The following is a 16,097-nucleotide window of genomic DNA, read 5'->3' as shown; positions in this document are numbered from 1 at the left end:
ATAGTCCTGCCTCCACCAATTCATTCTCTACAGTGCGGCCAGAGTGATCTTTCTAATACAGATCTGCTCACTTTGCTTCCCACTGCTCTCAGGATAAGATAAGCTACTTAACACAGCATCCTTGCTACACACCCACCAGTCCTTGCCCCTGCCTGTCAATTCTGGCAGGACATATGCCCTGTTTTTCAGTCACATGTTATTCCCTGTTCCCCCAAGAAACAGGCTCTGCTTCCCTCTGGGATCCTTTTTCCCTTCCACCTGGCAAATCCCCATCTTTCAAAATACGGATTGTGTCACCTTCTCTATGCTCCCTTTCCTGCCTGACCCTTTTCCCCTTTGCCTCTGTATGATACTTTCCCACTATAGCCCCCCCCCCCCCAACACTTCCTTGTACTTATCTGTCTCCCTCCACTAGGCTGTATGCTCAAGGCTATTCATCTTTGCATCCCCAAGGCCTGGGGACATACCGGGCACATAACTGGTGCTCAGTAAATGATGGTAAGTGCCTTGAAGGCAGAGATGGTATTGTATTTATCTTTGTATATTATACCTAGTATAGTGGCTGGCAATTAATTGGCATTCAAATGTTTAATGAATTAGAACTAACACTGGTAAGAGGAAACTGAAGAGATTATAAAACAACACCTGCTTTAAATGAAACTGAAGCTGCTGGGACAAATTATGTCAACTAGATTAGTCATCTGGCCATGGTACTAGGAGAGAGAAGTTAGAATTGCCAGTTTTTAGGAACCATGGTGAAGAGGAAGGCAGTGATTTATTGAGTGCTTATCACATGCCAGGCATTGTGCTAAGTGTTTCACATAGATAATTTCAGACGTGTTAGAAGCCCGGAGCTGGCAAATGTAACTTTTATCCATAGATTCTAGTGTGACTGCTTGGGCCAATCCACCTGCTAGCCCTGAAAATAGCTTTTATCCCCCCTCTGTGGTAGTCTTTCACATTCCCTACATTGTGTGTGTTTGTGTGTGTGTGTGTGTGTGTGTGTTTAAGATTACAGTTTAACAAAGTAAAGAACAGGTGTAGCCTTTTGAAAATGGAACGAACAGCTTTGGGAGAAGTTTTTCTCACTGTCAGGGATGTTCAAACACAGCCGTAGCTGACTTCTTGGTGGGAAATGATGCATGTGATAGATGATTAATCTAGTTGATTTAAGGTTCTTTCCCCTGCCAAGATTTGATGAGGGTAGAATATAGTGATGATTCTAAAACAGGATCAGCAAACTTAAAAAAATATGTCAAACTCTTTCTGGTGTATTCTGGGTGGTAGGGATAGAGAGAGGGTTTCAGTACAAGAATCTGGAACTTATCCTACTGCAAAGAATGCATCTAGGCACCTCCTTTATTCTTCCTTCCAATCCCCTCAGATCTTCTGAGGAAGACTCTTCTTCTGGGTCATTGTCTCTTCACGGTGCTCTCGATGTATGACTCCAGCAGGAAGATGGTTTCATCCACCTGGATCTCACAGGCATCCAACCTGAGTGAAAAAGTGAAAGCATTTGCCCACACTGAACATTCATTAGCATATTTAAGATTAGAGGCTGGAGTGTGTGTGGTCATGGAGAATTGCTGGGTTACTCCTGAAAGTACTGGGCGGAAAGCAAGAGAACCAACAGATCATTCCTCCCACTTACTGAGCATCTCTTATGTGCCAGGTACTGTGGAAATTGCTGAGGATTCAAAAGATAAGGCCTCTGTCCCAGGAGAAGTTACATTCTAACTTGCAATGAGGAGGAAGACAGCACATGTTAAAGGCACAGGTGTAAAAGGACCTAGTGTGTTTTAAAATAGAAGCGGAGAGTGGCTAAGGCTTAAAGTGATTAAGAATAGAAGGGAACACTTCATCAACCTGATAAAAGCCATCTAGGAAAAACCCACACCTAGCATCATACTTCGTGGTGAAAGACAAAGCTTTCCTCCTGTGATCAGGAACAAGACAAGATGTCTGCTTTTACTTCCATTCAACATTTTACTGGAAGTTGTAGTCTGGAACTTAGACAAGAAAAACAAATAAAAGGCGTCCAGATTGAAAAGGAAGAAGTAAAGCTATTTCTAATTCACAGATGACATGATCTTATATACAGAAAAAGCTCAAAGGATCCATAAAAAAACCTACCACAGCTAATAAATGAATTTAGCAAAATTATAGGATATAAAATCAAAACACAAAAATCAATTCTATTTCATACACTGGCAATGAACAATTCAAAAATGAAATTTAAGAAAACACTAAAACAATTGTTTAGGAATAAATCTAACAAAAAGGTACAAGACGAATACCAAAAACGACAAAACTCATTGAAAGAGACAAAGGAAGATCTAAGTAAATGGAAAGACCTTCCATGTTCATGAGTTGGAAGATTTAGTATCATTAAGAAAGCAATACTCCACAGAGTGATCTACAGATTCAAAGCAAAATCCCTATGAAGGTCAACGGTGAGCAGTGAAAGGAAATGAGGATGAAGAGATAGGCTGTTATGAGACTGTGAAAGGCCTTATATGTTATGCCAACGAGTCTGGTCTTTATACTGTAAACGAGGAGTCAATATAGCATTTAAAGCAGAAGAGTGATATTGTCAATCACTTTAAAGATACTAACTGTGAAAGCATTATAAGAAATGGTTTGAAGCAGGAGGTGATTTGCAAAGGTCTGGCAAAGAGGTGAGGAGGGCCTGCATGGGAAGCAAGATGAAAGGCCAGATTTGGGACACACTGAAGTAAAATCAGCAGCTTTGGTGAATGAGAGAGTGTGTGTGTGTGGCGGGGGGAGCGGCTGGTGAGCGAGGAGAAGCTGAACATGTCTTCAGAGTTTTTAGCTTAGGGAAATAGGTGGATTAAATTCTGTTAATTGAGGTGGGGAAGAAGAGAGTGAGTTTCGGTTTCCTCACCTTAAGTTGGAGGGGTAGCAGGATATCAAGATGGATTTGTCTGCAAGGTATTTTGAAACATACGTTTGAAGTTTATGATGCTTACTTGTTGACATTACGTTTCAGGGTCTCTAGCTGCTGGCGTTCAGGGGCTGTGATCATCTCCTCTATTTCTTGTAGCTGTGCCTCCTCTGCACCTGTAGCCTGCATAGATGCAATGATGGCTTCTACCCTCTGAGACTTTTCCAGTAGACGCCTGTCAGACAAAGGCAACTCTGAGGCATGTCCTCTAGCCTTGGAGATTCTTTTATCCCATAGCCCTGGGGCATAGCTCCCCCTTTTACCATGTTCCTGGTCAAAGTGGATAATGTCACTCTCTAAGGAAGGACATTTTCTACAAGCTTAATTAGAAATGTGACTTCACTCCTGAAACTCTTGCTGCCTCTCATTTGTACTTAAAGTTTGGTGCCAGTTTATACGTTGCTCATAAATTTAATCTGCAAAATTATTTCACTGGGGACATACAAGAAAAGTGTATACTAATGCATCTTTATGCCAACCTAAGCCAATAATTCAGTGCAACCAGACTGGTTATTGTCTCTGTTGGTTTCCACTTCTATAGGAAATTTCCCCATAAGCCTTTTGGCCTTGTAAAATGTAATTACTCAACTGAAAATGTTACTCACTTGTTTTCTTTGGTTTCAAATTGCCTCCTTTCTATCAAGTTGGCTACACTCTGAGGGGAGAGAAGACAAGAAATGCACACAGTTCTGTTTACGCAGCTCAGGCAAAATGGCTAAAGGAGGCATGAGGGTGAGACATCTCTGTGGATGGACTGGGGAGGAGTTACCTTGTAGCATCTGTGCAGCAACATTCGGGCAGCTGACAGGATGTTCACAGTATATAAATAGAAGGTCCTGGATGGCGCATGGTCTGGTGTTTTGGGAATTTCCTATTTGTCCATAGAAAGAAAAATAAGACTTTATACTTTTCTTCAGAAATGGCAAAGTAAACACCTGTCCCGTCTGGAGCTACTCAGCCCTCTCTTTCACTTATACTTTCACTCTTCCCCAGTCATACAGCATCTGTGTTTATGGTACAATCAGCCACATGGAGGGTTGGGCTGCCCTGTTTTTTCCATTTGACTGTCAACATCCTGAGTGGAGAAGAAAGAGAAGGCACTTAACATTTACTAAGCAACTCTTATGTGCCAGGTAGATTGTATCTGATCTTATAACAAGCCATATTGTCTCTGTTACCACCATCCATCACCATTTTGTAGACAGGAAAAAAGATGGTAGGTAATTTGCTCAGTGTAACTGGGTAAGAGGCAGAGCTGTGATTCTGACTCCAAAATCCATTCTATCTGTTTCCTCGTAGGGTATACTACATGGCTCTGCATGTAGTGATGACCCGATAGAGTTAATCTACAATAAACTTAAGGCTCGAGGAAAGGACAAATCACACGGACTAGGAGTTAAAGAAAAAAGGGAGGGTGATTCTGGGGTAATTTCTTGGCTATGCCTCTTTTTTACTAGGCCGGTTAAAGCTCCACAGTTATCTTTCAAGTGCTTGCTATGTCTTTGTTAATCTTTTTTTTTTTCTGTCTCAGAGCTAGATACAGTTTGTTTGGGGTTCAGAATGTTTGCTTCAGGAGTTCCTCTCATCCTAGGTCAGCTCTGTTGGTTGGTGATTACTGTTACCTGGAGTGATATGAAATTTTCTGAGAGCATTTTATAAAGCATATCCTTTGCCTCCTTTGCTGGAATCATTGCAAAGTCTTCTACCTGTTTCTGCTCCAGGTGTTTCTTTTGTAAAACTAAACGGAATATTCTGGCACAGCGAGACCCAAATCTGTAAAGGAATAAAGAAAGCAAATGGCATGCTGACGTAGATTAGCTTTAGCTCTTAGTCACAGACGGTGCTTGTTCAGTTTCCATGTGTGGAGACAGGACCAGAGAGGAACAGCAATCAGAGAATTCCTTCATAACTCCACAGACTGATGACAATACTGCTAATCATAAGAGTCACCAACTGCTGACTCACCTGAATGCCTCAGTTCCTGCATTTGTAATTAAAGGCTTTAGGAAGGATGGTTCATTGGCCTCACTGGGAATGAAGCAGCAGGGTATTTAGGGTAAAGAGCTGTAGTAGGTGGGACCCACAGCAGTCCAGTGGAAAATGGGGCAGGATGTGCCAAGGTATGTCTATATTGGTTACTGACATAATGACCAAGTCACTTGTTCAAATGGGGTGTGGAAAGGAAGTATCTGACCCCCAACCCAATCAGGGTGACCCCCTTACCTCTCTTGTATGACCGACTCCAGAGTGGCTGTGGCTAGAGATCCTAGAGCCTTATGTAGGTCTTTATGTAGAGGGTTAAGGTTACTCCGTAGTGTTTTGGCCTGGTCATTGTGATCTTAGTTTTATCCCTGAGTCTTTAATTTAAAACTTAAATACTATTTTGTTTTTCACACTAGTCTCACTTATGGTATGTAAGTATTTCGAAACCTTAATTAACTAAGGTGCTTAAGTCAGAGTTTTGCTTAACTAAAGTTTGGTTCGTTAAAAGTCCCTTTCACTTCTTTATCATCAATGTTTTAGTTCAATTTTCTAACTTACTTAGTATACTAAATATCATCAAATCTTTTCTAAGTCACCATTCTGTTTCATGGTTCACGCTGCCTGACTGTAAGGAAATAACCACCCATAAGGATACTGATGACATACATTCCTCCACCACTGTCGCCAGACTTTCCAACAAACTCAAGCTATTAAAAAAAAGGAAAAAAAAAAAAAAAGAGAGCTTGTGTTATTTGAATGGAAAATCCAGTGATCCTGTTTCCAAAAGAGCAAATCTGGCCAAGAGTCTGCAGCAGGAAGCCCTCCTATCAGATGATGGTAGAGAAATTGTCTGAGCTGGCTAGGTAGAGAATGAGGCTACAGAAGACTGATAGCAGGCAAAAATTAATAGTAAATACAGCAGAAAAAAGAAAGAAAAGACTTACTGGATCATCTGCCAGCAGAGTGAGATACTGATCAAGAACTTGCTTAGAGATGTTATAGCCAACAGGTAGGGATCTGAAGATCTGTGGAGCAAAAGATACAGTGAAAATGGGTCTAGGAACTTGTAACTGCTGACATTGCTGAAATAAAGGTGTTCTAATTTTAGATATCACAAGTATAACAATGTCCAAAAGCACAGCAGCATTGTTGGTAAGAGTAAAAAACTAGAAACAATTCGCACGTCCAGTAATAAGGAATTCATTAAAATAAAGTACATCATGGCCATTAAGTGGAATATGATACGGCCATTATAAAGAATGAGGCAGATCTAAAAATACTGACATGAAAAGAAAGTTTACATATACTGTCATATGAAAGAAGCTAGTTTATAACAGTACGTAGAGTATAACCCCATATTTTTTTGTTGTTAAAAAATACAGGGCTTCCCTGGTGGCGCAGTGGTTGAGAATCTGCCTGCCAATGCAGGGGACACGGGTTTGAGCCCTGGTCTGGGAAGATCCCACGTGCTGCGGAACAACTGGGCCTGTGAGCCACAACTACTGAGCCTGCGTGTCTGGAGCCTGTACTCCGCAACAAGAGAGGCCGAGATAGTGAGAGGCCCGCGCACCGCGATGAAGAGTGGCCCCCGCTTGCCACAACTGGAGAAAGCCCTCGCACAGAAACGAAGACCCAACACAGCCATAAATAAATAAATAAATAAATAAATAAATATCTACATTTATGTGAGACTATACATATAAAAAAGTCTGGGGGCTTCCCTGGTGGCGCAGTGATTGAGAGTCCGCCTGCCGATGCAGGGGACACGGGTTCGTGCCCCGGTCTGGGAAGATCCCACATGCCGCGGAGGGGCTGGGCCCGTGAGCCATGGCCGCTGAGCCTGCGCGTCCGGAGCCTGTGCTCCGCAATGGGAGAGGCCACAACAGTTAGAGGCCCGTGTACCGCAAAAAAAAAAAAAAAAACAAAAAAAAACAAAACAAAAAGTCTGAATAAAGATATGTACCAAACTACTGACAAGGATCTCTGGGGCTGGGATTATGCAAAACTATATATTTATTTAAACTGGGGTATGTTACATACAAGAAGCACAGATTTTAAGGGTACAGTTTGATGAGTATTGACAATTGTATATACCCACATAACTACCATCTGCAAGATATAGAACATGCCTGGCATGTCTGAAAGTTTGGGGAACTACAAGTTTAAAAAAATTATACATTTCTATGCTGTTTGAATACAGGTCATGTAATTACTTTTGTCATCAGAAAAAAACTTGTATTTAAATTTTGTTATATAGTAAGTTAAAAAAATTTTAAATAATATAACTATATTTAATGTGGATAAATATTAGTATAATTACAAATAAAACATTTGAAATATTAAAGTTTCAATAAACAAAACAATGAACAAAGCATTTAAAACAAATTTAAAATATACAAAATATATTGAAAAAAACAAATATAAGGGGCCATATAATGTCCTGAGTACTAAGGCTCAGATTCCAAACAGTGGATTCTTGGAACAATTAAGAATAACTTATACTATATACACACACACACACACACACACACACACTAAAATACTACTCAGCCATGGATGGACCTTGAGATTATCATACTAAATGAAGTCAGAAAGACAAATAACATACAGTATCACTTCTATGTGGAATCTAAAATATGACACAAATGAACTTATCTACAAAGTAGAAACAGACTCATAGACATAGAGAACACACTTGTGGTTGCCAAGGGGGAGGTGGGTGGGGGAAGAATGGATTGGAATTTTGGGATTAGCAGATGTAAACTATTATATATAGAATGGATAAACAACAAGGTCCTACTGTATAGCACATGGAACTATATTCAATATCCTGTGATAAACCATAATGGAAAAGAATATGGAAAAGAATGTATATATGTATAACTGAATTACTTTGCTATACAGCAGAAATTAACACAACATTGTAAATCAACTATACTTCAATAAAATAAATTAAAAATAAAAAAAAGAATTACTTATACTTTGACTAAGGTAATGGTTTAGGTTTTTAAAGGTTGAATTCCCAAGAGACCAAATATTTCAGTACCTACCACCTGAGAATAATCCCCGTCCCTCCTCAAATAGCAAAAACCCTTCCTTTCAAGGTTCAGACCTCAACCTAATCGCAGGCTCTATGTATAATAATTATTATATCCAAGAGCCTGTCAGAAAACTAGTACAAGAACATGAAGCTCACCTCGTTGGAAGACAATGGCTGGGTGAAGGGGGCACTAGAGGAAGTGGTAATCTCACTCATCCGGAGCATGGTCCGCACGATCTCGCTGCTTGTCTGGGTTTGAAAAGTGAACTGGAAATCAGAATTCACTCTGCTGTGCTGGCTCTGGCTATATGCCAATGGCCACATCTGCAAATAAGTGAATATTCCTGATAGCCACTGTCCCACCCACTTAGATATCACCTGGTCCATCCTGTTGGCAACTGCACTGACAATGCCTTGGTCACGGAAGTGCTGGTGGAATCTGTCAAGGTTGGCCTGCCAATAAATCCCATCATCTGGAATGGGCTGAGGAGGAGAAAAAGATTAGAAACATTTAGATACAAGGAAGCATTTTCTAGTGAGAAGCTTGGATTTAACTGTTCACCGTTTCTTTTCCTATATAGTAGCAACTAAATTGGTTGGAGGAAAAAACCATTCAACCATGTGGATTTAGTGCCTCCACAATGACAAATTCACAACCCCCAACTTCAAACAGATTCTCTTTGCTTACCTCGAATCTTTGTCTAGTTTAACTCTTTACCAGTATTCTCAAAATCTCCCATTTGCCCCTCCCTTCTCTCTCAGCAGATGACCTTGCTTCTTATTTCAGAGAGCAAATAGAAGCCATTAGGCCAGAACTCATTCAGCGTGGTGCACACATCCCCACCACATTTCTTTATTTAAAAAAAATTTGAGCTTCTCAAAGAGTTGGTCATCCCAGCTGTATCCCCATCCACAGATTTACTCAACCCATTTCCACCGTTACACTGAAATGCCAAAGTTCCTGAGGAACCTGTCGCTAAGTTCAAAGAATACTGTCCAGTTCCAATCTTATTTGATCTTTCTAAAGCATATGACATGGTTGGACATTTTCTCCTTAACTCTATGTGGCCCCTTAGACTTTATGACACCATTCTTTCTTGGTGCTCCTTCTAACCACTCTGGCTACCCTTCCTCAGTCCCCACAGATTCCTTTTCCAGATCCCATCTATAAATACTGGTGTTCCCCAGGGTTCTGTCCACAGCCCTCTTTTCTTTTCACTCTACATATTCTACTTAGGTGATTTAATCTGCTCTCAAGGTTTCAAATGTTCCAAGTCTATTTTAATTCTAGAACTCTCTATTAAGTTCCAGGTGCATAGACTCAACTGCCTACTTCCACCTGTGACTTAAAACTTTTAAGTTTTCAGCTAACTACACTACAACCAACCCAGTTTTTTAAGCTAGAAACTTGAATATCATCCCTAACCCCTTGCTCTCCCTCATCTACTATCCAATTACCCAGTTCTATCTATTCTTTTTTTTTAAATTTATTTTATTTATTTATTTTTGGCTGTGTGGGGTCTTCATTGCTGCAAGTGGGCTTTCTCTAGTTGCGGCGAGTGGGGGCTACTCTTTGTTCAGTGCGTGGGCTTCTCATTGCGGTGGCTTCTCTCGTTGCAGAGCACGGGCTCTAAGCGCGTGGGCTTCAGTAGTTGTGGCTCGCAGGCTCTAGAGTGCAGGCTCAGTAGTTGTGGTGCATGAGCTTATTTGCTCCGTGGCATGTGGGATCTTCCAGGACCAGGGCTTGAACCCATGTCCCCTGCATTGGCAGGTGGATTCTTAACCACTGCGCCACCAGGGAAGCCCCCCATCTATTCTTTATATTAATCAGAAGTCTACTTTTCTTTATCCTGACTGTCATTACCTTATTTCAGGCTCTAATCTTGACTCACCTGGTTACTACAGTAGCCTCCTAACTGGTTTTCATTTTTCTTTTTCATATAGTGGACACTATAAAAAAGGGCAACTGGGTTTTCTGCATTTAATCTTGTTCCTTTTGCATCGTTCTCCCCATTTCTCATAGAGCAGTGCTTCTTTTTACCTCTTGGGCTCACAGTTCCCCTGAAGAAAGCTATGGAGTGCTCTATAGAAAAATGCACATAGTACAGGTGGACTCTCTGAAACGCATCCATGGAGTTGTACAAGTTATAAACCACTGTACTATAGTAATATTTCTAAAATGTAAATCTAGCCAATTCATTCACCTGCCTAAAATTCATCAATGGCTCCCCATTGTCTTCAGGTTGAAGTCCAAACTTCTTAGTCAATCAAGAAATATTTATTGATGTCTTGCAAGTATTCCAGGTGCCAGGGACAAGATACTCTCCTTGAAGAGTTTATAGACTATTAGGAGTACAGAGACAAACACTTGTACAAATAATAAGTAATTTCAGCTACTTATAAATGCTGTGAAGATGAAATGTGAAAATGTGGTAGAGACTGGAGTAGAGGGTGGGCAATGGTGCTTGAGCTCTAAGAAAGTAGCATTTGAACTGAGATCGGAATGATGAAAAAGAGGCAACTACATGAACATCTGAGGGAAAAGTATTTGAAGCAGAAGAAATCCTAAGGGCAAAAGCCTGAAGACTAGAAAGAGTATGATACATTTGAAGGATGGAAAAAATGATAGAAGCTGGAACATAGTGAATGACAGAGTAGGAAGAGCTGAGGTTGGAGAGCCTTGTCTCCAGCAGATCATGTAAAGACCCAGCTCGGGCTTCCTTGGTGGTGCAGTGGTTGAGAATCTGCCTGCCAATGCAGGGGACACGGGTTCGAGCCCTGGTCTGGGAAAATCCCACATGCCACGGAGCAACTAAGCCCGTGCACCACTGCTACTGAGCCTGCGTGTCTGGAGCCGGTGCTCCGCAACAAGAGAAGGCCGCGACAGTGAGAGGCCCGCGCACCGCAATGAAGAGTGGCCCCCGCTCACCGCAACTAGAGAAAGCCCTCGCACAGAAACGAAGATCCAACACGGCCAAAAATAAATAAATAAATTCATTAAAAAAAAAAAAAAAAAGACCCAGCTCATGTAAGGCTTCATAATCCATAGTAAAGAACTGGATTTCGGGCTTCCCTGGTGGCGCAGTGGTTGAGAGTCCGCCTGCCAATGCAGGGGACACGGGTTCGTGCCCCAGTCCGGGAAGATCCCACATGCCACGGAGCGGCTGGGCCCGTGAGCCATGGCCGCTGAGCCTGCGCGTCCGGAGCCTGTGCTCCGCAACGGAAGGGGCCACAGCAGTGAGAGGCCCGCGTACCGCAAAAAAAAGAACTGGATTTCTTCTAAGAGTAATGGGAAGCTATTAAAGGAGTCAAAAATCAGTGATGTGTTGGGAATTTTTAAAAAGAACAATTTAGAAAGTTATTTTGGCTCTTAAGTAGGTATGAATGCAGGCAGGGAGACCACTTAGAGTGTTGGCAAAGTCTTGACTACAGTGATAACGGTTTGGACTAGGGTGATGGCAGTGGAAACGATAAGAAATAGTTGGATTTCAATTATTTTTAGAAATTGGGTTGACAGGTTTTACTGTGAGATCAGATGGCTCCTAGGACTTTGGCCTAAGCAAATGGTGTCCTGGGTGGTTGGCCTTGGTGGTGTCCCTAACTAAGATGAGGAAAGCTTAGGAGGGAGTAGATATCTGGGAGCAGGAAATCAATTACTCTGTTTCAGCCATACTACTTTTGAGATGCTTATCAGATGTTTTTACAGGGATGCTGAGAAGGCATTTGAATATAAGAGCTCAGGCCTATATGTATCTTTCTAAACTCATTTATCACCACTCATCCCCATGGGTCTCTATGGTCCAGTCATACTGACCAATTTAAACTTTTCTAGGCGCTTTTTCTGCCTAATCTATTACCTCTGTCCAATGACTGAAGTAAGTTAAGCCTCAGAAGGGACACAGCAACAGAGTTCACTCTTTGTTAGTCCATCCCTGGCCAATATTTAATGAAGTTCGTAATCCTACTACTTCTCGATCCAAGAACGTTTAAGCTCTTTTGGGGCTTGTCATCTTAGTGCTCTTTCTGGCTTGCCTCAGGGTGAGGACTCCTAACCAAGAAGCCTCATTACCTCTTTGTTATCTGTGGTATGTTTTGGTCTCTTGGCCTTGGGCTCCCCAGTTGCATCTTCGTCAGATGATCTCCTCCTTTTACCTTTCCCTGCCAAACAAAACAGTTACACAGTTAGGCTACACCTCATATGATAACAGGAAATGACCGAAGGTGAAAGCAGGTGTCTCTATCCCAAAGACATCTGTAGCTACCTCTAGGTTAGAGATGTTGAGGAGACTCAGGAACTACAAGAAATTCAAGTTAATGATGAAGTCATCTGAAACTCAACAAGTTCAAAAAGAAATTCATAGTCTTTCTCCCTCAAACTGCTCCTGCTCCAATGCTTCCTTTCACAGTGAACGGTACCATCATCCTCCCACATACTCAAGCCAGACACACAGATGTCATTCTTGATTTCTGTCTTCCTCACCCTTCCTATGTCTAATTTTTCACTGGTTTGTGAAAAATTGCCCCATCCTTTCTACAGACAGAAACATATTTAAAAAATGCAAATCAGATCATGTTACTTCCTTTAAAATCCTTTAGTAGTTTTCCTTTGCTCTTAGGATAAAGAACAGGTGCTTTACGAGGTCTTGCATGATCTAGCCCCTAACCTTAACTTATGGCTCTCTTTCCTTTCCTCACTGTACTTTAACTATACTGATCTTCTTTTACTTTCTCAAATTCCTATTTTTTTCCTCACTACATACTATTCCTTTTGCCAAAAATGCTTATCTTCTGTACCCCTTCATACCTTACTTCACTGGTTGGCTCCTACTTCTGCTTCAAATCTTAGTTCAAATGCCACTTTCTCCAAGAAGCATGTGCCCAAGTCCCCGGGTAAATCTGGTCCCCTGTTATATATTTTCATAACATCCCATATTTTACCTTCATAGTACTTATCGCAGTTTGTTAGTTATATATCCATCAGGCTATTTGATTATTGTAAGCCTCCTATACTAGACTTAAGCCCCATACGGGCAGGGACCATAATGGTTTTTTCATCTCTTTATACCACAGTATCTGGCATAGAGTAAATCCTTGGGAACTGCTTAATTGATTGAGTCATTCATTTAACAATCATTAAGGAAGAATCTACAATTAGGTCAAATCACAGATATAGGGGCCAAAATTCCTTACCTATCAAGCTCAGTTTAGGAACCAGGTACATGTCCTTTTCACTGATGACAAGAGTGGGGGCAGGTGGCGGTGGCCCAGGGTCTGAATTCTCAGTGGCAGGCACCAAGGGGCAACGCTGCACGAAGTGTGTGTCTGCTAGTCGCACAAATGTGTTTGAGACCTCAGCATAGTCCATGGTCTTGCCATCTGTATGACAGGAGGAAAGAGGCAAGTGAGATGGCCTCAGATAGCTAAGGGTCCTCTCCTGCAGCCAGCCAATCTATGCTTTTGCTAACAGTTGTGGATACAGTACTGACCCTCCATAGTCTCTGTGAGCCGATCTGCTACTTTCTTCACGACAGCTGACATTGCCATCTTGCCATTCAACAGGAGCTCCTCAACAATCAGCTCACCAGTGTCACTGTACAGCGTTTTGGCAGTATAGATGTACCGGGGATACCTAAGCATTCGCAACACCCGGCTGCACTGGGCTTCATACTCTACCACACCACGTTTGTGCACCTGATATATCACCAGGTTATGCTGGATGAGGACACAAAGGGCTTTTTTTACCTAGAGAAAACACAGAAGAAAGAGAAGAAAAATCTGAAGATGCAGCTCATTCCTGCTGGCAATTTTTGTCCAACAGTTTCCTAAACATCAGGAGATGGCTAGAATCTCTGTGTGTCTTCCCTCTCTCCATTGGAATAGCTAATAAGAAGCGAATGTCAATGAAAGAAATCAGGAAGAGTCCTTGCTATGATGCTCATATTTCCTCTGATCTTTATCTTTCAAAGTACAATTTACTTCCCCTCTGTTATTCTTTTTTTTTAATTAATTACTTAATTAATTAATTTTTGGCTGCATTGGGTCTTCCTGCTGCACGTGGGCATTCTCTAGTTGCGGTGAGTGGGGGCTACTCTTCGTTGTGGTGTGTGGGCTTCTCATTGTGGTGGCTTCTTTAGTTGCGGGGTGCGGGCTTTAGGCTCATGGGCTTCGGTGGTTGCGGCACGCGGGCTCGGCAGTTGTGGCTCGCGGGGACTAGAGCACAGGCTCAGTAGTTGTGGCGCACAGGCTTCGTTGCTCCGCGGCATGTGGGATCTTCCCGGACCAGGGCTCGAACCCATGTCCCCAGCATTAGCAGGCAGATTCTTAACCACTGCACCACCAGGGAAGTCCCATTCCCTCTATTATTCTTTTTTTTTTCCCTCTATTATTCTTATTCCTTAAACACAGTACTGAAATTAATAGACTCATGAATAAATGAAGTATGGCATACGGCAGAGGAGGAGCAAGATTTGCCTCAGAAGCCACGATGAGCCACTTTGAGAAGCAGAACCCTGGGCACTATGTCTCATCATCTTTCCCCTCCCAAATAACACTATTCTGATCCTAGCACAGACTTTGCTTTCTTTTCCATTTTGTGGGGTGGGGAGTAACAATATTCAAAGGTAGGTTAAAGAAATTAATGAAATGGAAGCAAATTACTGTGATCCAAACATACCTGATCCAACGATGTTCCTGTGTCATGGGCAATAACTCTTAGTGGCTGGCTGCCAGTTCTGATTAGGTGGACTCCAATTTTTTCTACGATCTCTCCAAAATGCTCTTGCAGCAACAAAGAACACAGTTTAATTTCTGCTTGAGTCATTGTGCTGAGGAGTCTCAGAGCTAGGAAAAAAAGAAAAAGATGGTATGATGGGAAGTTTTTCTTTTATGTTGGGAGTAGAGCTGCTGAGTGTAAATTCATGTACTTTCTGGAGAGCAATTTGACAGCAGATATATCAAAAGCCTTAAAATCTTGCATATCTTTGACCTAATACTTTTGTTTTGGATATTCTGTTCCAAGGGAATAATAAAAACATGTCACTTTAGAATACTGATATTCTGGAAACAACCTCATAAGTGATTATTTCAATAAATTATGGTATACTCATATAATGGAATACTATGCCAACATTCACAATAAAGTATAATATGTATTAGTGTAGAAAATTGTTCATTACAAAGCAAAATGTAGAGGAAAGTTCAATTACTGTGGAAATAGCCTCACACGTATGCATGAAAAAAAAGACTGGAAGACTAAATATCAAGTTTATCTTTATGGGATCATGTGTGATTCTAGTTTACTTTAAAGATCGGATGTAGATGGTTTTGCGATCTGTCACAGACCTCAGATTCTATACTTCATTGTTTGGAAGAATTAAGACCACTATTCACAGACTATTGGGACTGAACAGGCAATGACAACTTTGCAAAATAAGAGGTAAATGAGAGCTTCTCAACAAGGTGTTTCAAATAGGGGATGAAGTATGTTGTTGGCAGGGCAGTATTTAATTCTGAAATTTCTATTCCTTGACAAAGTATACACAAAGAGAAACAGACATAGTCCACTGTATAATCACTTCCTTATTATCACAAGTGCTATCAAACACTGGTTTGTTCACTTATTTCTCCCAATTCCTCAGAAGCCAAGACTCTGCCTTTCAGTCTCACTATCCCCATCCACAGGTCTTTGGGGAAGCATCCCCAGACCCTCTGCCATCCCCGGAAAGTATTTCCAAGGAGTCCGGCTCCTGGCTCTTCACTTCTTTACCGCAGGTTCCTGTCCCGGACTGGGTCCCTGGGTCCAGAGACAGGGCCACCTCGTTCAGACCGCATTTTCCACTAACCTCTGGGTCAATGCCACGTAACGCCGCCGACTTCCCCACTGCGGCTTCGTATAGCTCCCGCTAGCCGCCCGGGCAGAGGGGGAGCCCAAGGTCCTTTCGCGCAGGAGCACGGTCACCGAGGAGGACCGGCAAAGTGGCAAAACATGTGCCGCTCTACCCCAGCGTTTCGGTGGTTTCCGGGGACGCTCTTTCTTTCTTCTCGCTGGGAGATTGGAGGACCGGCGAGGGGCTGTTTGAGGAGCCGGCGGGCGGGCCGCGGCTGGCGGAC

General features: G+C 42.1%; 2 protein-coding genes across 8 annotated transcripts in view; one reads left to right on the top strand and one right to left on the bottom strand.

Moving 5' to 3' along the window:
* Positions 1 to 6,620, top strand: part of PIAS3 (protein inhibitor of activated STAT 3) — a 24,371-nt gene extending 17,751 nt beyond the window's left edge. Inside the window, exons 14-15 of one of the 2 annotated variants that reach the window (XR_010941040.1) lie at positions 4,497 to 5,957; positions 6,331 to 6,620. The gene's annotated coding sequence lies outside the window, so the exon portion shown is untranslated. Of the gene's footprint in view, positions 1 to 415; positions 5,958 to 6,330 lie in introns of both variants that reach the window. The other variant, XR_010941039.1, reaches the window with a different exon arrangement.
* POLR3C (RNA polymerase III subunit C) overlaps positions 1 to 16,097 on the bottom strand; it is a 16,480-nt gene extending 383 nt beyond the window's left edge. Inside the window, exons 1-15 of one of the 6 annotated variants that reach the window (XM_067727529.1) lie at positions 15,830 to 16,097; positions 14,662 to 14,828; positions 13,475 to 13,730; positions 13,179 to 13,364; positions 12,058 to 12,146; positions 8,367 to 8,471; positions 8,145 to 8,255; positions 5,893 to 5,973; positions 5,604 to 5,655; positions 5,189 to 5,249; positions 4,588 to 4,738; positions 3,735 to 3,836; positions 3,571 to 3,620; positions 2,991 to 3,140; positions 1,252 to 1,494 (exon numbers count right to left, since the gene is read on the bottom strand). In XM_067727529.1, the coding sequence (XP_067583630.1) occupies positions 1,413 to 1,494; positions 2,991 to 3,140; positions 3,571 to 3,620; positions 3,735 to 3,836; positions 4,588 to 4,738; positions 5,189 to 5,249; positions 5,604 to 5,655; positions 5,893 to 5,973; positions 8,145 to 8,255; positions 8,367 to 8,471; positions 12,058 to 12,146; positions 13,179 to 13,364; positions 13,475 to 13,730; positions 14,662 to 14,808 (1,623 nt within the window). In that variant the 5' untranslated portion in view covers positions 14,809 to 14,828; positions 15,830 to 16,097 and the 3' untranslated portion in view covers positions 1,252 to 1,412. Of the gene's footprint in view, positions 1 to 1,251; positions 1,495 to 2,990; positions 3,141 to 3,570; positions 3,621 to 3,734; positions 3,837 to 4,587; positions 4,739 to 5,188; positions 5,250 to 5,603; positions 5,656 to 5,892; positions 5,974 to 8,144; positions 8,472 to 12,057; positions 12,147 to 13,178; positions 13,365 to 13,474; positions 13,731 to 14,661; positions 14,829 to 15,753 lie in introns of those variants that run through there. The other 5 variants (XM_067727530.1, XM_067727531.1, XR_010941041.1 and 2 more) reach the window with 5 other exon arrangements.

This window comes from Pseudorca crassidens, chromosome 2 (genome assembly GCF_039906515.1).
Source record: "Pseudorca crassidens isolate mPseCra1 chromosome 2, mPseCra1.hap1, whole genome shotgun sequence".
Taxonomy (NCBI): Eukaryota; Metazoa; Chordata; class Mammalia; order Artiodactyla; family Delphinidae; genus Pseudorca; species Pseudorca crassidens.
The sequence above is the reverse complement of the archived record's forward strand: the minus strand, read 5'-3'. Positions and strand labels throughout refer to the sequence as shown.